Source organism: Oncorhynchus nerka, linkage group LG20 (assembly GCF_034236695.1).
Source record: "Oncorhynchus nerka isolate Pitt River linkage group LG20, Oner_Uvic_2.0, whole genome shotgun sequence".
NCBI lineage: Eukaryota > Metazoa > Chordata > Actinopteri > Salmoniformes > Salmonidae > Oncorhynchus > Oncorhynchus nerka.
The window spans coordinates 4,626,366-4,647,194 of record NC_088415.1 but is presented as its reverse complement, the minus strand read 5'-3'; the positions used below and the strand labels follow the sequence as shown (position 1 = coordinate 4,647,194).

The 20,829-nt window shown below is 43.7% G+C and overlaps 1 protein-coding gene across 2 annotated transcripts in view; it reads left to right on the top strand.

Moving 5' to 3' along the window:
• The window catches only part of LOC115122600 (synaptophysin-like), a 34,654-nt gene extending 14,340 nt beyond the window's left edge, over nucleotides 1-20,314 (top strand). For both annotated transcript variants that reach the window (XM_065006121.1, XM_065006120.1), the window contains exons 3-6: nucleotides 12,112-12,236; nucleotides 12,446-12,644; nucleotides 15,276-15,467; nucleotides 18,346-20,314. In XM_065006121.1, the coding sequence (XP_064862193.1) occupies nucleotides 12,112-12,236; nucleotides 12,446-12,644; nucleotides 15,276-15,467; nucleotides 18,346-18,618 (789 nt within the window). In that variant the 3' untranslated portion in view covers nucleotides 18,619-20,314. The remainder of the gene's footprint in view (nucleotides 1-12,111; nucleotides 12,237-12,445; nucleotides 12,645-15,275; nucleotides 15,468-18,345) is intronic.
• The last annotated feature ends 515 nt before the right edge of the window (nucleotides 20,315-20,829 follow it).

Below are 20,829 nucleotides of genomic sequence, written 5' to 3'. Positions count from 1 at the left end.
GACCAGGAACAACACTAGGTCCAGAGTTAGTCTCTGACCAGGAACAACACTAGGTCCAGAGTTAGTCTCTGACCAGGAACAACACTAGGTCCAGAGTTAGTCTCTGACCAGGAACAACACTAGGTCCAGAGTTAGTCTCTGACCAGGAACAACACTAGGTCCAGAGTTAGTCTCTGACTAGGAACAACACTAGGCCCAGGGTTAGTCTCTGACCAGGAACAACACTAGGTCCAGAGTTAGTCTCTGACCAGGAACAACACTAGGTCCAGAGTTAGTCTCTGACCAGGAACAACACTAGGTCCAGAGTTAGTCTCTGACCAGGAACAACACTAGGTCCAGAATTAGTCTCTGACCAGGAACAACACTAGGTCCAGAGTTAGTCTCTGACCAGGAACAACACTAGGTCCAGAGTTAGTCCCCCTTAGTCAGTTAGTTTCATATTTAAACATTTAAAATTTACAACAATTCCATGTGAATCTGATAACTAGAATGTGTAGACTTTCCAAGATACAGTTTATGTCATCCTATCATCAGTAACCATGTCTCAGACGCCAACTGATCTGACATAATATTCATTAAGTACCAACGCATATTTTTTCAACTGGTTGGATTACTGAAATATGGTTCCGTTTCCCACCTTTTGATGTGCCCAGAATCGCTAAAGAGCTTTTCACAAGTCAACTCTAGAGTAGAGAGAGAGAGAGAAATGGGGGGGAAAGGTATTTATGGGGGTCATAAACCTCCCCAACAGGCCAACGTCATGACACTATCCAGGATGTGTACAGAAACAGGAGACAGGCTCCTGCTAGTATGTGCTGTTGCAGTTTGCACAAGCCAAGACTACTTAGTTATATCAAATGTCATGTGTGTATCTCTAGAGTAGCAGACGGCACTATTTCAGTGGTATTCTAGAGTAGCAGACAGCACTAAACAGCACTCCTGCAGTGATTCGCCAACCAGGGCTGCTAGAACCCTCTACGCTGTACTATGGCCCTCACACAAAACAGGAGACAAACTATCCTCATGAGAGATTCACTTCTACGTGAGTCACAACTGAAAGTCTAATGCAAAAAAAAAAAACAATTGAAAGGCAGTGCCGTACCGGTGGGACCTCTCGTCCTACAACACTTCAGATTCACTTCCGTCTTATCTGTTGATGTGCTTTTTGAAAATGTAATTAACCGTAACAACAACAACATAACCTGAGAGAGTAATGGCGACATCTGGTGGCCGCGGTGAGTCATGACACCCTGCCCAGGTCATCACAGTTTGTCCAGGGATTGCTACAACAGTACCAGCTAGATAACTCTGGTGACACACATCAACACCAAGATAATGAATAACTACATTGTGGTATCCAAACTGACCATGCGTTTCACAGTTTTGTGTGGATGGCTGGTGAGATTATTGTGTTTGTTGTCGCTTGGGGTCGTGAGTGGCCCCCAGGCTGTTGCCCCTCCCACACAAGCATATACACACACACACACAGACACACACGCACACACACACACACACGCACACACACACACACGCACACACACACACACGCACACGCACACGCACACGCACGCACACACACACACACGCACACACACACACACACACACACACACACACACACACACACACACACACACCAGTAGACAGACAGATGGCATTGAAATGAGGTGGAAACATAATTGATTCAACCATTGTGTGCCCAGTGGGTTTGAGGTGCCCAGTGGGTTTGAGGTGCCCAGTGGGTTTGTTTTCATGAATACATTTCTTCCTCCTATTACAGTACAAGGTTCAGCTAGCTAGCTGCGATGATCTGGAGTAATGGTCCAGCGCTTACGGCAGGAATCTGGTGATGTAGTGGAGAAAAGCAGTCCCGTTGATATCGCTCTGTGCAGACTGGCGGGTATTATCCAGGCTAAAAGCGGCTGGTGTCTGAGCTAAAGGTAAAGGCCGCTAACAGTGGCTAACAATGACTAAATAGCTAGTAGCTAATTAGCTGGTTAGCATCTGGTGGCTAGCTTCTGATGGAGGTTCTAGCTATAAGGTCTAAAAATAGCACATCCGTATCACATTGGGTGAGGCGGGTTGCCGGAAGGTATATTGAATTTAAAAATGGAAAAGATATTGAAAAATATTGAAATATATACAAAAACAAAAAAACAATATTTACACAGGACAACGACAAAACACATCTGCACTGCTACGCCATCTTGGATTGTACGTTACACCGAGGCCTATACTCTGGAGCGGGATCGATTTGGAGGTGGAGGGTCCGTCATGGTCTGTGGCGGTGTGTCACAGCATCATCACACTGAACTTGTTGTCATTGCAGGCAATCTCAACGCTGTGCGTTACAGGGAAGACTTCCTCCTCCCTCATGTGGTACCCTTCCTGCAGGCTCATCCTGACATGACCCTCCAGCATGACAATGCCACCAGCCATACTGCTCGTTCTGTGTGTGATTTCCTGCAAGACAGGAATGTCACTGTTCTGCCATGGACAGAGAAGAGCCCGGATCTCAATCCCATTGAGCACGTCTGGGACCTGTTGGATTGGAGTGTGAGGGCTAGGGCCATTCCCGCCAGAAATGTCCGGGAACTTGCAGGTGCCTTGGTGGAAGGCAACCATAGCCCCCATTTCCCCAATGCTAAATCCAACCAATCCCAAACATGAGAGTCAACCCCAGCATTTGCCTTAACCTCTGCTCGTAACCCTTTAAGTTTAGTCATAGCGATTGCAAAGGATCCATTAGGCGCAGTGTTATTGGGAATAAAGGTGCAACAATCATCCCCAAACATTACACATACTCCGCCAAAAGCCAATTGAGAGCCTGTCTATTTTGCCAAGACATTTTACTGGTAGCCTGTACCTGTTCCCCCAACGCCGTTAGAGCCGAGTCAGTATAGTTAATGAATCTCTGTTGGTTATAGTATATATAAGTAATCCACTCTAAGTTCTTATTTGGTGTTATCCACAAAAATATAGATTCAAATCCAGATTTAACTTCATCTCTTGCCTTGAACTCCCGAGGCACCCCTCTAGGCTGTCCAATTGCATCAAGGTATACTTCAGGGTCTTTCTCATACGCCCTCTTAACTCTAGAGTTAACATAGTCATCATGGGGTGATTTAATAATGGTTACCTGTTGAATTGCTCTAACCAAGGTACAAAGACCCAATCCATCCATCTGGCAGTACATTCAACAGTTTGTTTTTAACACACATCCCTTTTCTATTCGCTATCAACCCCTGTAGTCTCTAGTACCCAAATAGTATCCCATTCTACAGTGATGTTACCTACATCAATACCTTCGGTGTTATGGCTGTAAAAACATTCATATATTCCTTTAATCACAGTGTTTCCATCTAACAAAGGTCCATTTAATTCAGTTCAAATGTTATAAACAGCACAATCCTTGTCTCCCAACCCAGTCACATTCAACATGGTTCTTCCTTTAGTGCTCCCATGGGCAATCCTACATTCTATGTCACACAAAGGAATAGAATACTTTCTCTGAATATTGAACATTTTACATTTAACACATTTCTTCAAACGATGCAAGTTCAGGTACATTCGTTTTTCACCTCTTCTTCCTGTGTGGTGCCTTTGAACGATTCTGAGTCTGATACATCTATATCTGTCATCTTGGCAATGTTCTTGTCATGAGGTAGATCATTTGAGTTTGAAAAAGAATTCCAAATCTCATTAAAGAATCCTTTTGGCTCTGATGTGTCAGGTGTCTTTGTGATTGCCGTGGTCTACTTGGTAAGAGCAGTTGGTGTCATCTCAGTGGTAGTTGCTGTGGTCGTTACAGCAGCCGCCACCATTGTTGTCATTACTTTGGTTGTCACCAGCTGTTTTTGTTCAGGTGCTGGCATAGGACCCAATTTAACATATTCGTAACTGTTTCCTTCACTCAGTCCTGTTCTTGCTATTTCAATTTCAAATTCTTCACCTTCTGCTGGTGTTATCTTGTTCATGATAAACTCCCAGCCTTCCACACGTTTGGTTAGTGTCAGGTCACATCCTTTGAGGTCCCAAACAGCTTCTCCCTTTGTTATATGACGCTTCCATCCACAGAGTGGCTCCTCCGGTACAGGTTTCTTCTTCCATACAGAACCTGTCCTCTGTTCCCCTAGTTCTGTTAGAATTTGTGGCGGAACATGAAACTTAAACCTATCAACAGGTCTTGTCTTTTTACCTCGTTCGACAGGTTCCTCTCTTCTCTTCCTGCTTTTATCATTTATCTTGATTGTGAGTGCGTGCATTATCTTCATATTGTTCTTGGTTGTTCTTACTCTGTCATTGTCACTGTTCTTTCGTGGTCCTAATTCCAATGGTTCATTATGAAGATCAGGTAAGAGCTGAAAAGTCAATTGTGGGGAAATCCCCATTTCTTTCATCTTGCAGGATTTCTGTTCTTCCTTGCACGATTTCTCCTTCTGCTCTTGGTATAATGCTTCTCCTCCGCTTTCTTCTCCTGTTGTTCCCTCCTCAGGCCGAACTGAGCTTCCATCTGGGAAGGCGTCCATTTCAGGGAAGAGTTGTTCCCATTCTTTAGGCGATACCTCAGGGTCCCACTGTAGAGGGCTTCTGTCAAGGAGGTCTGCCCCAACAGGTATATCATCAGTAGTAGCAGACATGTTACCCCCCCCACTTCTGGGCCTTCTGGCCATACTGGAGGAGACTTTGGTCATTTGTCTCTTTTCTTTTCAGGATATTTTCCCCTGATGCTTCTTCTGAATGTGTTAGCTGATGCACTCGTCTGGTCTGCCATTTTCTTGATTCCTCCCCGGCGCTTTAATCGATTCCGCTGCTCCTGCTCCCTCCGGGGTCCTCTCTGGTGAATCAGCATCCTCTGTGTCCCCATCTCTGTATGGTTGTGTCCTTCTCTCTGTCGGGACTCAGTACAGTGGTTTAGATGATACCACGTCTTGCTTCCTTTCACTTGGACGGCCGTGGTTGTGGCTGCTGCCACCTCGTAGGGTCCTTCTCTCCTCGGCTGATCCCACTTCCTCCGGAACACTCAGATGTAGACTGGATCTCCTGGTATCACTGAGAGAGGTCCTTCTGGTCCCCTTGGATCATCAGATGTGGAACCTCTCGTCCTGGTTCAGGTTTCTGCCTTCTTTCTGTGGGGCATTCATACTTAAAGACTTATGGCCTCTGTTCTATGATTACACCATACATTCTCTTACTTCCATCACTCATCACACAAACTGACATTCCAGCTGAAGCTGGCAAACCCTTCTCCATCTGGTTTCCTAAACAAAAGACTTAGAAAACAAAAGACACAACATAACAGTATTGACAATGTTATGTGTTATGCATGACTGTATTCATATACTGAAATCTAAGACCATGGCAATTCCCACTCTCTCTTCACCTGACTCTATGCTTCCAGGATGTGTTTCTGCTGGACTCTACAAAAATGGAGGCCCTAATTAGCTTCCTCATGCTTTTATCCAGTCTTCCCCTTTCGGCCACAGGTTCTGAGAGGTGTTCCCAAATCATGTCATTTTTTACTTAGTTCCCTATTTGCTCTATATCAATTGATAAGCATGTGCATAACCTTAATCAACATTATTTCTTCTTGAAGTAATTCAACACTGAATGGGCTTCCACATCGAGCCTTCAACATGTGGTTTAGAGTACAATTACCCTAACATCTATCCTTATTCACATGATACATTATCAAATAAAACAAATAACCCCCAAACTCAACCCAGTATGTCTACAGTGGAATCTAGTCTCTCTCTTGTTTCACGTCCTCTGTCATGGTGTTTTCAAGCTCACCCATTATTCAGCTGGACCTTACTTCTTGTGAAACTTATGCACCCATCAAAGAGAGACATGACGATCTTTACCACTGCAGGTACTGTAAGAAGTATATCCCCAGCCCGGTGTATCTTGATGTACACTCAGTCTCCAGAATTCAGCCCATGCCGTTCCATCTGGCATCTTACTCTGTGCTCTTTTCCTGGGAACATACACAACTAACACATGGGTTATTTCCTGACAACAGACTTTCTTAAATAACAGCCTTATGTAAACATTCTGTTATGTAAACATTATGTTATGTAAACATTCTGTTATGTAAACATTCTGTCTCAAATACCTGGCCTCTTGTCACAAAAATATTCATAATGATAGCCAAATTATGGTCCCTACAGCAACTGCTGAAAGAATTGCATGTAATCAGTCAAGTATCTTCCAGTTGAAAGAATATCCAATCCTAACAAAACTAAGTCCTAAGCTTCTTCAAAATGCCCCTACTTATTACTTTTACCATAATCTAGGTATGTGTAATGCTCTATCTATTTTTAGAATTTTCCCTATATCTTTACAAGGCCAACTATCCTTCCTTTTCTGTGAATTATCTTGTCTATCAATATACATTGTTTCTAGAAATAACAACCCCCTTTGTTACCATAACACATAAGTCACTACTCCTAATTTCCTCCCATGATACATACTTAAACATTCTCAAATCATTTTTAGTCAATTTATATCAGTCTCCCCTCAGACTCTTATTCTCCTCAAAACAAAAATAAATTTAAAAATAGTCAAGTAAATTATAATAACTGCATATTTGCAATAAATTACCACTATTTGTAATGTAATTAAACCTGGGGAAAACGTCCATCCGTTTCGTTCTACGCCCATATTGGTCTCTTTCTTCTCCATCCCTGGGTGTTATCACACAACAGACTATACTTTTTATTCAATTACTTATGTCATTCCAATGTATCACTCCATTTACAATGATATTGTAAAATAAAAGAAACAAAAACCCTTAATCTAATATTCTGCAAGTTCTGTCAACCAACCTGTCTCAGGATTAGTTTCCAGAGTTTTCCCCCTATATTCAAAACATAACTAAATGTTGTTTATAAATTGTCCAATCCAATATTCAGGATAACAGTCTTTAGTGTTTACTTTATCTTAAATTTGACCTATTCAATTTAGTTCATCATCCCTTTAATAATTAACATTATACTAAAAACTTTTAGTACCAGTAGTATCCATTTTACCATGCGCCTCTGTTTTTCTGTCATGAGCAGCCTGGTACTATAAGGTCATTATCCCAATCCCCTTTAGTCTTTCTTCTCCCAGACACATATCATTCCAGATACAGTTCACAGGTCATCAGACACAGCTGTCCCACACTACTCAGCCAGTAGGGTGGAGTAGAGTTCCACACACACTTGTTGTGATGATAATCACATCCCATGATAACTTCCTTATTCTACTGGCGATCTCTTCAGATGAGCTACAGATTATGTAGTTATCAACATAACCCTTGCAGAGAATCCTACCTCAATAAACTATTTGACATAACTGTTATCCCTTGTTAACATATTTTTCCATTTTATATTTTATATGCAGAAAGAACAAAGCACATTTTGTATTTACCCAATGACCATAACCCCAGGGAACTGATATTTTCTCCTATAACCCCATGTTAAATAAAAATAAACTTATTTAAATAACTAGTCAATTCAAGATTACAACTCTTCATCCTTTTCCCAAGGATATAATGGAATTTCAAAGTAATGGTACACTTTGAATAGAGACTGGTATTGCTCAATCATTTTATAATTAAATCCCACCTGTTCCAACAATTTCTAGTGAAGTTGATCAGTCTTCACGGGAAATTCTTAAGTTCAGGGCATACTCTCTTTTCTTTAGAAACATCTTAAAGCACTTCCATCCTTCTGCAATTGAAAAAAAACATTGAAAATGTAACCCCTTTTCTTCTGGAAAAGAAATGTACATGTCGTTAACATTCACCATGCCACCTTCTAAATCAGCAAGCCAACATTATCACACATCTGCTAAAAATCCTCTCACTTTTCCCAAGCATGCAATAAAAGCTCCAGCCATGCACAGAACGTACAATTCCTCCCTGCTCGGCCATCTGTATGGTCCTACCCTTTAGAAATTGAAACACCCATACACTACAATTTGCTCTTCTTTCAACCACCTTCACCACGTTCTGCAATCCTTCATATACGTTTATTCTCCGTATTTTAACAACAACTTCCTCCACTCATTCAATCGCCATTGAAACCACCATTTTAATACAAAACGACTCCAAGTGGGGCTATTTGTAAATTACATCGGTACCTTACTAGAAGTTAGGTAAAACGTAATCTAGTACGTTTTTTATCACATATAAACTGTACTCTCTATGAACCACTTTTTGATCAATCAGAGACTATACACCGCTTGGAGAAAACTCCATTCATATTAACCTTAGAACGATCAGCCGCTGTTCTTTTGAAAAGGGTGCTCCCACATTCCAGTGTCATCTTACACTCATTTTCTATAGCTTTGTAAAGCACTCGCACGTTTGCAAGGGCAAGCAGAATCATATCTGTCCCCCATCATAATGTATTTCTGATGATGGAATGTTAAGTTAAGCTTCGTGTTATGGTTTTATGTGATTGTTCCAATTCATTATTTTATTTATCCTGTTTACCGGGTAATGTTGCCCTACATTATACGGTCTGCTCCTTCATATTCAAATTGAATTGGCAAAATTAACGTTCGCGTCTTTCAGAGTCTCTACGGCTCCACTACATTTCGCTATCTCTATATTCCAGGGAGAAACAGTCCGTTTGTTTCCATGCCACTATTTATTTTCCCTAAACACTCCCATCGCATTATACACTTTATTTACTATTTCCCAAGGCAGATCTACCCTACTTTCTCAAATAATCATTTATTAGTCACATCACTTAATACCCCTAGTAAAACCTATTCTATAATGTCTACAACTGTAAGACTGAATTTTACAGAAGCCTTAATGTCTTATTCTAATACAGCACCTCAAATATCACTGTGTTTTTATCTTTGCTTATACTATTAATTCAGCTTATTTATAATATAATGCACTTTCTTATCTCTCTATTTATCCGCTTGCTATTTTCTCTTTTAGCCTATTTTACTATTTAATTCCTAAGACTGTTTTTAAATGGCAGCTTCCTATTTCGTTTACGGGGCTCGTGATCTAGACTTCTCACTTTATTCTAGACCGCCTAGATTTATTTTAACGTTATAGTATAATTTTTAATCTATCTCTTTCTACTTCGCATCCGTTATATACTATCCGGGTAATGCTTCTTTCTTACCGCAATCGCCCATTTTATTTTTGATGTTCCTTACTTTTGTTCCCTCTACCTAATAGTATTTAAACTATGATAGGGATCACTCTGTAAATGTATTAAGCTGATAGAGGATCACTTTTGGCCAATCAGAAGAAATCTGACTATATACTCTGTCACAGGAGGGCTGCGCACCCCCTCTTCTTCTTCTTCCGTCTAACCACATCCAACTTGTTCCTATCTTTACAGTTCTATCCTCACACAGAATTGTATTACAACATCTTTCTCATTCATTCGTTCAATTCCATTCATTCATTCAATACTTTTGTTTTTACCTAAAAACAAAACCAGTCTCTTCCTCTGGACTTAATTCACTTCCCACAACATAAGTCTAATTTGACCGGATAACAAGCATTCTCTAAAAACAAAACAGTCTATTACCTAACTTAATTCACTTCCTCAACATAAACTGGTATTATCCTATATGATTTTTCACTCATATCCTTTGTTTTTTACCTAAAAACGACCTATAGTTTATCCCCTAGTTTAATTCACTTCCTCTACATAAACTGGTATTATCCTATAGAATTTTTACGACATGACAAGACTACTGTCTAATCGGATCAGCTTGTCTTCATATCCTATTCATCCACCCCGTATTGATCTTTATTCTACGTTAGAGCAATATCGTGGCGCGACCTACTGTTTATAAACCCCCGTTTAGCTAGACGGAGCATTTTATATTCGCAGGATTTCCTTTTTCAGTTGAACGTCGCACAATCAGGCTGGCGTTCTTCCTGTGTTCTAAATATTCAAACCGTAACAGGCCTTCATTTCAAAGCGGTAGCCATGTGTATCTATTTACTAAATACCCATCCGTACAGACCTTTTCCTTGAAGCGGTAGCCATGAATATTTCCCTATCTATTCAGACCTTATAAGCAGGTAACTGCAGCCCTGCGGCCCAACATGCCGAATAACACACCCGACACCAGCGAAGTTCACAGCCCTACTCACTCACTAAACATGCACATTCATTATACAATTCCCAAGCTTACACACATGCATGCAATTCATTGAATTCAAAAAAGTTCTTTCGTTTCTATAGTTTTTAGGAAATTTGAGAGAGAGAGACCTACTTTACACTCCTCTTGCTGAGGCAGGATCTCTGAAGCGATCTACGCAAACATTTCACTGTTTTCTTACCTTTTGGTCGGGTGGCCTTGTTTGCCCAGATCGTCCAAAGATCCCGTAGCCAAGAACGTTTTTTAGTCCCTGACACTCAAAGCTCGCCGAAATCTGTAGTGGCAAATCGGTTCAAAAATGACACATCCAAGAACTTTGTGAAAATCAATATAGACTTTTAATACACCCGCATCATAAGCCGGAGAGCCCCGCGGGACCCACACTTTTTCCAGAGCCCTGGCTCCAGTATTTATCCACATATGAGCCCATCCCATATGTAAATTACGTTACATTCCAATCTGTGCGTCCTGCTTGTTCAGCTCAATAACGCCCACATCTGCTTTCGGCCAGATTACAAGACCCTTCCTGTTCCTGCACTTAGCTAAATTCATTCTTTTGTTTGTGTACTATCTAAGATCAGCAGACTGTGTCTCCTCATTTTCTAGCGTGTCCAGCTATACTAAAAATAGTATACATTCCTCTATTTTATAGCCCTATGCTTTGGCTCTGTAATTAACTCTATGTGTCCCTCTGCATGTGTCTTTCATCTCCTTTAACTTTAGGGTGTCCATCTGCTGTCCTGGACGCCTTCACTTCATATGGTTATCTAAGATCAAACAGACTTGTGTTTCCCCTGTGATGTGACTGATATCTGTAATCCATCAGTTGGTCATTTGGCTGACCCCGTCCTTAGGCAACCTCTTTGATCCTTGTATGCCCAGCTGGTCTAAGAATGTTTCTCAGCTATCCCATACCCCCACATAGTCTGTTTTTAGTGTTCAACTATTCCATATATCTTATGCATTTGTCTATGTGTTACATCTGCAACCACAGTTCATACAAACATTTACAGATGTTAAGTTTGCTGAAAATAAACGCAGTTGACAGTGAGAGGACGTTTCTTTTTTTGCTGAGTTTAGGTTAGAGTCAAAGTGAAAGACAGCTGTTCATGTGAAGGTCTAATTCTTTGTGTTGTGTGGTGTTGTTGAGCCCTTGTTTGTGAGTTTTATTGTCAATTAGTCAACCATAACTTTCAAATGAATTGAAGTGTGTTGAACTTGGAGAGTGTTAACTTGGCTTTCACACTGCACATATCAGTCCCTCAGTGTCTCTGAGTGTTGAAATCATACTGTTATTCTTTATTCTCATGGCCCTGTGTTTTTCTTCTCTTCCCCTCTCCTCTCCTCTTCATCTCTCTTCCCTCCTCTCCTCTCCTCTTCTTCTCTCCTCTTTTCTCTTCCCTCTTCTTCTCTCTTCTCTCTTCTCTTCCCTCCTCTCCTCTCCTCTTCTTCTCTCTTCCCCTCTCCTCTTCTCTCCTCTCCTATCCTCTTCTTCTCTCTTCCCCTCTCCTCTTCTCTCCTCTCCTATCCTCTTCTTCTCTCTTCTCTCCTCTCCTATCCTCTTCTTCTCTCTTCTCTCCTCTCCTATCCTCTTCTTCTGTCTTCCCTCCTCTCCTCTCTTCCCTCCTCTCCTATCCTCTTCTTCTCTCTCCTCCTATCCTCTTCTTCTCTCTTCCCTTATCTCCTATCCTCTTCTTCTCTCTTCTCTCCTATCCTCTTCTTCTCTCTTCTCTCCTCTCCTCTCCTCTCCTTCTCTCTCCTCTCCTCTCCTCTCCTCTCCTTCTCTCTCCTCTCCTCTCCTCTCCTCTCCTCTCCTCTCCTCTCCTCTCCTCTCCTCTCCTCTCCTCTCCTCTCCTCTCCTCTCCTCTCCTCTCCTCTCCTTCTCTATTTTCTTCACTCCTCTCCTCTCCTCTTCTTCTCTATTTTCTTCACTCCTCCTCTCCTGTCCTCTTATCTCTTCTGTTCCCTCCTTTCCTGCAGATATTTGCCATCTTTGCATTCTCAACATGTGGGAGTTACTCCGGGATGTTCATGATGAGTGTGGAGTGTAAAAACAGGACCGAGAGCGACCTGAGTATATGGGTGGAATTTGAGTATCCTTTCAGGTTAGTCAAGGTTTCTCTGTTCTCTCTGTTGATCAGGAACATGACTGTTATGGCCTGCTGACTTATAGACTCAAGGAGCTCACATACGTCTTTAGCTCCAAGGCAAAGGTTGTTCATCATGCGAGTGTGGTTAATAATGGAACTTCCTCCAAAACACTATTCCATATCACAAGGTCCGTGACTATCCTCCTGCTCCTCTCTTTCTTCAGGCTTCACCAAGTATACTTTGACGCCCCGACCTGCAAGGGGGGTCCACCCGAGCGTCTCTTCCTGGTTGGTGACTACTCTTCCTCAGCAGAGTTCTTCGTCACCATCGGTGTGTTTGCCTTCCTCTACTCCATGGCTGCGCTCAGCGTCTACGTCTTCGCCCTGGAGAAGTACCGGGAGAACAACAAGGGACCACTCATCGTGAGTTGGGGAGGGTCCCAAGGGAATAGTGTGTACAGGCATGATAAGACAAGACAGATAAGTGTCAACCTGTGCCCGAACTGTTGTGGTATGAATTTGTTTTTAAATATATATACTGAAAAAATCTATAAACGCAACAGTGTTGGTCCCATGTTTCATGAAATAAAATATTCCTGAAATGTTCCATAGGCACAAAAAAAAGCTTATTTGGCCTCCAGGTGGCGCAGTGCTAGCTGTAGGTGGCGCAGTGGTCTAAGCACTGCACTGCAGTGCCCGCTAAGCCACCAGAGACTCTGGGTTCTCGCCCAGGCTCTGTCGCAGTGGTCTAAGGCACTGCAGCGCTCGCTGTAGGTGGCGCAGTGGTCTAAGGCACTGCACTGCAGTGCTCGCTAAGCCACCAGAGACTCTGGGTTCACGCCCAGGCTCTGGCGCAGTGGTCTAAGGCACTGCACTGCAGCGCTTGCTGTAGGTGGCGCAGTGGTCTAAGGCACTGCACTGCAGCGCTAGCTGTAGGTGGCGCAGTGGTCTAAGGCACTGCACTGCAGCGCTCACTGTAGGTGGCGCAGTGGTCTAAGGCACTGCACTGCAGTGCTAGCTGTGCCACCAGAGACTCTGGGTTCTCGCCCAGGCCGGCCGCGACCGGGAGGTCCGTGGGGCGACGCACAATTGGCCTAGAGTCGTCCGGGTTAGGGAGGGTTATCCTTGTCTCATCGCGCACTAGCGACTCCTGTGGCGTGCCGGTCGCAGTGCACGCTAACCAAGGTCACGCTAACCAAGGTCACTCTCCTGAGCCCGTATTAGACTTGTAGCAAGAAGACAAGATAGTAACTACTAACAATTGGATACCATGAAATTGGGGAGAAAAAGTTTTTTTTTTAAAAGCTTATTTCTCTAAAATGTTGTGCAGAAATTTGTTTACATCCCTGTTTGTGAGTATTTCTCCTTTGCCAAGATAATCCACCTGACATGTGTGGCATATCAGGAAGCTGATTAAACAGTGTGCTCATTACACAGGTGCACCTTGTGCTGGGGACAATAAAAGGCCACTCTAAAATGTGCAGTTTTGTCACACAACACAATGCCACAGATGTCTCAAGTTGAGGGAGATTGCAATTGGCATGTTCACTGCAGGAATGTCCACCAGAGCTGTTGCCAGAGAAGTTAATGTTAATTTCTCTACCGCCTCCAATGTCAGTTTAGAGAATCATCTGAAACCAGCTTCCCGGACAGCTGATGAAACTGTGGGTTTTCACAACCGAAGAGTTTCTGCAGAAACTTCCAGAAACAGTCACTGCATCTGTGTGCTCGTCGTCTTCACAAGGGTCGTGACCTGACCGCAGCTCGGCATTGTAACCAAATTCAGTGGGCAAATGCTCACCTTCGATGACTACTGGCACGCTGGAGAAGTGTGCTCTTCGCGGATGAAACGCGGTTTCAACTGTACCGTTCAGACGGCAGACAGCGTGTGTGGCGTTGAGCGGTGCGAGTGGTTTGCTGATGACAGTGTTGTTAACAGAGAGGCCCATGGTGCTGGTGGGGTTATGGTATGGGCCACAGGAGGTTGGTGGCATCTTAATTAGGGAGGACGGGGGCTCGTGGTAATGGCTGGAGCGGACTAGGTGGAATGGTATCAAATACATCAAACACGTGGTTTCCATGGTTTCCATGGTTTCCATGGTTTCTATGGTTTCCATGTGTTTGACATCATTCCATTTTCTCCATTCCGGATATTATTATGAGCCTTTCTCAGCCTCCAGTGCTATGGACAGGCATAAGCTACGGAAAATTCACACAATTGCATTTGATCGATGGCAATTTTTAATGCACAGAGAAACTGTGACGAGATCCTGAAGGCCCATTGTCGTGCCATTCATCCACCGCCATCACCTCATGTTTCAGCATAATAATGCCTCATGTCGCAAGGATCTGTACACAATTCCTGGATGCTGAAAATGTCCCAGTTCTTCCATGGCCTGCATACTCACCACACATGTCTCCCATTGAGCATGTTTGGGATGCTCTGGATCAACGTGTAACACAGGGTGTTCCAGTTCCCAGCAACTTCACACAACCATTGAAGAGGAGTGGGACAACATTCCACAGGCCACAATCAACAGCCTGATCAACTCTATGAGAAGGAGATGTGTCGCGCTGCATCAGGCAAACGGTGGTCACACCAGATACTGACTGGTTTTCTGATCCACACCCCTACCTTTTTTTAAAGGTATCTGTGACCAACAGACTGTATTCCCAGTCATGTGAAATCCATGGATTAGGGACTAATGAACATTTCAATTGACTGATTTCCTCATATGAACTGTAATTGTTGCACGTTGCACATATTTGTGTTCAGTGTATATACCGTTTTTGTCGTTATTGTTCTGCCCGCAAGTCGTCGTAACATCGTCAAGTTCACTACCCCCTACCCCGTCCCCTACCCCCGTCCCCTACCCCGTCCCCTACTCCACCCCGTCCCGCCCCTACCCCGTCCCCTACCCCACCCCGTCCCCTACCCCGTCCCCTACCCCGTCCCCTACCCCACCCCCCTACCCCACCCCGTCCCCTACCCCACCCCGTCCCCTACCCCTTGTAATTCTATGAGTTTGATCTCTCATTCCCCGTTCACCGCAGGATTTTGGCGTGACGTGTGTGTTCACCTTCATGTGGTTGGTCAGCTCCGCTGCGTGGGCTAAGGGCCTGTCGGATGTCAAGGCGTCCACGGACCCTGAGAAGGTGGTGGATCTGATCTCAGCCTGCGACGAGGAGGGGAACCTCTGTCGTGAAGTTCACGACCCCGTCATGTCTGGACTCAACACCTCCGTCGTGAGTGTCTGCTTTGGCTCACTATAACACAATAATATTGTCTACTTATTAATAGTTGCGGTGGTCGATCACTCTGTCAAAGCAATACCTTTCCATGGGCATTCTGTCAAAGCAATACCTTTCCATTCATTGTAACAGAGATCTTACATTACATGAATTGAAATGAGATATTAATGATCTGCAATATACATGTTTTAAAAATAACCCTGAGACTGTTGACTTCTCCCACGTCTTTTTGATCTCCCTGGATCCTTGTTAATGTCACGAGAGATCTCCCACGTCTTTTTGATCTCCCTGGATCCTTGTTAATGTCACGAGAGATCTCCCACGTCTTTTTGATCTCCCTGGATCCTTGTTAATGTCACGAGAGATCTCCCACGTCTTTTTGATCTCCCTGGATCCTTGTTAATGTCACGAGAGATCTCCCACGTCTTTTTGATCTCCCTGGATCCTTGTTAATGTCACGAGAGATCTCCCACGTCTTTTGATCTCCTGGATCCTTGTTAATGTCACGAGAGATCTCCCACGTCTTTTTGATCTCCTGGATCCTTGTTAATGTCACGAGAGATCTCCCACGTCTTTTTGATCTCCCTGGATCCTTGTTAATGTCACGAGAGATCTCCCACGTCTTTTTGATCTCCCTGGATCCTTGTTAATGTCCTGAGAGATCTCCCACGTCTTTTTGATCTCCCTGGATCCTTGTTAATGTCCTGAGAGATCTCCCACGTCTTTTTGATCTCCCTGGATCCTTGTTAATGTCCTGAGAGATCTCCCACGTCTTTTAGATCTCCCTGGATCCTTGTTAATGTCCTGAGAGATCTCCCACGTCTTTTTGATCTCCCTGGATCCTTGTTAATGTCACGAGAGATCTCCCACGTCTTTTAGATCTCCCTGGATCCTTGTTAATGTCCTGAGAGATCTCCCACGTCTTTTTGATCTCCCTGGATCCTTGTTAATGTCACGAGAGATCTCCCACGTCTTTTTGATCTCCCTGGATCCTTGTTAATGTCACGAGAGATCTCCCACGTCTTTTTGATCTCCCTGGATCCTTGTTAATGTCACGAGAGATCTCCCACGTCTTTTTGATCTCCCTGGATCCTTGTTAATGTCACGAGAGATCTCCCACATCTTTTTGATCTCCCTGGATTCTTGCTAATGTCACGAGAGATCTCCCACGTCTTTTTGATCTCCCTGGATTCTTGCTAATGTCACGAGAGATCTCCCACGTCTTTTTGATCTCCCTGGATTCTTGCTAATGGCATGAGAGATCTCCCTGGATCCTGGATCCTGGATCCTTGTTAATGTCACGAGAGATCTCCCTGGATCCCGGATCCTGGATCTTTGTTAATGTCACGAAAGATCTCCCTGGATCCTGGATCCTGGATCCTTGTTAATGGCATGAGAGATCTCCCTGGATCCTGGATCCTTGTTAATGTCATGAGAGATCTCCCTGGGTCCTGGATCCTTGTTAATGTCCTGAGAGATCTCCCTGGATCCTTGCTAATGTCATGAGAGATCTCCCTGGATCCTGGATCCTTGTTAATGTCATGAGAGATCTCCCTGGGTCCTGGATCCTTGTTAATGTCATGAGAGATCTCCCTGGATCCTGGATCCTTGTTAATGTCATGAGAGATCTCCCTGGATCCTGGATCCTGGATCCGTGTTACTGTCATGAGAGATCTCCCCTTGTCCTTGCCTCTCCTCCCCTCCCTTCCTATGTATCTTCCTCTCCTCCCTTCCTCTCCTCCCTTCCTCTCTCTCTCCCTTCCTCTCTCCCTTCCTCTCTCTCCCTTCCTCTCTCCCTTCCTCTCTCTCTTCCTCTCCTCCCTTCCTCTCTCTCTCCCTTCCTCTCTCTCTCCCTTCCTCTCTCTCTCCCTTCCTCTCCTCCCTTCCTCTCCTTCCCATCCAGTATCTAGACCCAGGGTCGCAACATTGGTTTTAGAATTGGGGGGGACATAACTTATTTTTATTATTATTTTTATCCAGTCGGATAAACACTCCAAACAGCATCCCGACTGCTTGGAGGCCCCCACATGGTCCTAAAGCACACCGGTGCCTCGTTGTGTATCGCATTCCAATTATAAAACTGGGGGGCACAAAAATGCAATTTCAGAATGTCCCCGTCCCCCGTCCCCAGTGAAAGTTGTGCACATATCTAGTCTTATATATCTAATAGTAATATAACTGACCCCCGCTCTCACTCTTTCTTTCTTTCTTTCTTCTCTCTCTCTCTCTCTCTCTCTCTCTCTCTCTCTCTCTCTCTGCCTCCCTTTCTTTCTCTCTCTCTCTACCTCTTTCTGTCTTTGCCTCTCTCTCTCTCTGCCTCTCTCTCTCTACCTCTCTCTCTCTCGCTCTCTCTCTCTCTCTCTCTCTCTCTGCCTCCCTTTCTTTCTCTCTCTCTCTACCTCTTTCTGTCTTTGCCTCTCTCTCTCTGCCTCTCTCTCTCTACCTCTCTCTCTCTCTCTACCTCACTCTCTCTCTCTCTCTCTCTACCTCTTTCTGTCTTTGCCTCTCTCTCTCTCTGCCTCTCTCTCTCTACCTCTCTCTCTCTCTCTCTCTCTCTGCCTATCGCTCTCTGCCTCTCTCTCTCTCTGCCTCTCTCGCTGCCTCTCTCTCTCTCTCTCTCTGCCTCTCTCGCTGCCTCTCTCTCTCTCTCTCTCTGCCTCCCTTTCTTTCTCTCTCTCTCTACCTCTTTCTGTCTTTGCCTCTCTCTCTCTCTGCCTCTCTCTCTCTACCTCTCTCTCTCTCTCTCTCTCTCTACCTCTCTCTCTCTCTCTCTCTCTCTCTGCCTCTCTCGCTGCCTCTCTCTCTCTCTCTATGCCTCTCTCACTGCCTCTCTCTCTCTCTCTGGCTGCCTTCTCTCTCTCTCTCCTCCCAGTGTTTTGGCTTCATGAACCTGGTCTTGTGGGGAGGGAACCTGTGGTTCGTCTTTAAGGAGACCGGCATCATCGCCCCCTTCATGCGCGCCCCTCCTCCCCAGGAGAAGCAGCCCGCCCCAGACTCGTACGGCCAGCAGGCGGGGTACGAGCAGGACCCTTACGCCAGCGCCCAGGGGGACTACAAGCCAGAATACAACCAGCAGCAGCAGGGCTACAACCAGGAGGGCGGAGAGTATGGACACACACCCACCTCCTTCGCCAATCAGATGTGAGGGGGAGGAGGAAATAGGAAGTGTGGAGGCGGCTGACGGCTGGCGAGTCACATTATATTGTTTTCACATGGTTATTTTATTATAATTATTTTACTTTAATATATTTTATTAGACAGCCTTACTGTTATTATGAGGAATTATTATGAGATGTTATGAAGAATATTTTATATTTATTTTATATATTATATTATTATATATTCATATATATATATATATATATATTGATTTATTTTTTTTACTTTAAACTCAGTTTATTTGGTTTTCATTTAAAGCTTTAGCAATTAAAACTCACACAGAATGAGTTTATTATCGCATCATAAATATATACTGTATGTGAACCCAAATAGGATTCTCCGTTATTTAGTTTTGTTCACTACCTCCACGTGTTTAGTTCCACTCAGTCAGGAGCAACAGGATGATCAGAATGGATCGTTAGTGGCACTGCAGCTCATCTCCTTAAACTCTCAGATTCCCAATCTGGACCTCCAGGGCCACTGCTTTGTTCTCTCTCTCCCATTGTTCCCCTGTAATCAGACACTGATTTAGACCTGGGACACCGGTGGATGCAAGTAGTTATCAGGTAGAACAGTACAGCTGGAAACTACAGTACCCACAATGCCGCACTCCTTCCTGTGTGTCTGTTTGCACAGCGGACCTCGTAGGGTCAGATTTAAAACACCCCTCTCTCTTAATGTTCCCTGTCTTCTTTTCCTCTCCACAGAGAGTCAGCAGAGTGACGGGGGGAGGAGTGTGGTGCCTGGAAACTACAGTACCCACAATGCCGCACTCCTTCCTGTGTGTCTGTTTGCGCATCTATCTGTGTGCTGAGTAAATGGGGGACGGGGGGGAACCTAAACATAAAGAAGTGAGGGAACAGGGAGGGGGAGAGATTAGATGTTAGTTATTCTGGTGGAAAAAAAGAGAGTACATATGAATATAAACTTGAACATAGTTCCATATGGAAAATGTTATTATAAAAAATACATCTATTTAAAAATGGATTATAATGTTGACAATAGTAATATTAGATTGTTGAGAGAATGTATTGGTATGTGCTGTATAGATATCACTATGAACAACTATATAGACAAACATTTTGTCATGTTAACTATTCTAATGTTCAGATTCTGAGTTCAGTAAATAAATCATTTGTAAACACTAATTCCTCCTCCGTGCAACAATATGTACTTAAAAAAAAAAAAAATGTTTTGATACAATTGTATTTTATTCAGCTGCTTGTTCTGTTGTGTCTCTTGGTTTTGGTTGGATTTACAGAACATCAAGGCAGTTTCATTATATAGGCTATCACTCACTCTATCTCTCACAGTGAAATAAATCAAACAGTAGACCAATACGTTTCTTTCCTCAGTCTAAGCTATAAGAACTGTGTTGAACATGTAAAGTCCATACATTTCAGTAGGAATACAGTAAATTCCATGCATCCCAGTAGGAATACAGTAAATTCCATGCATCCCAGTAGGAATACAGTAAATTCCATGCATCCCAGTAGGAATAGAGTCAATTGCATGCATCCCAGTAGGAATACAGTCAAATCCATGCATCCCAGTAGGAATAGAGTAAATTCCATGCATCCCAGTAGGAATACAGTAAAATCCATGCATCCCAGTAGGAATACAGTAAATGCCATGCATCCCAGTAGGAATACAGTCAATTCCATGCATCCCAGTAGGAATACAGTCAATTCCATGCATCCCAGTAGGAATACAGTAAAATCCATGCATCCCAGTAGGAATACAGTAAATTCCATGCATTCCAGTAGGAATACAGTAAATTCCATGCATCCCAGTAGGAATACAGTAAAATCCATGCATCCCAGTAGGAATACAGTAAATTCCATGCATCCCAGTAGGAATACAGTAAATTCCATGCATCCCAGTAGGAATACAGTAAAATCCATGCATCCCAGTAGGAATACAGTAAATTCCATGCATCCCAGTAGGAATACAGTATGAGCTACTAGAGAAGCATGGTTGAATGTTCCGTCTAGTACTATGCCCCTCCTGTTCATGTTAAAGTGGTATTTTATGCAAGTTGGTTGGTTATGAGTGTGACCCAGACTGAGATAATCAGCTGTGCGTTGAGATGATGTTTGGGCAGATGGTTATGTTAATTTCTATCCCATAGCAATACAGTGCACCTCTCTCTCTCTCTCTCTCCCTCTCTCTCTCTCTCTCTCTCTCTCGCTGTCTC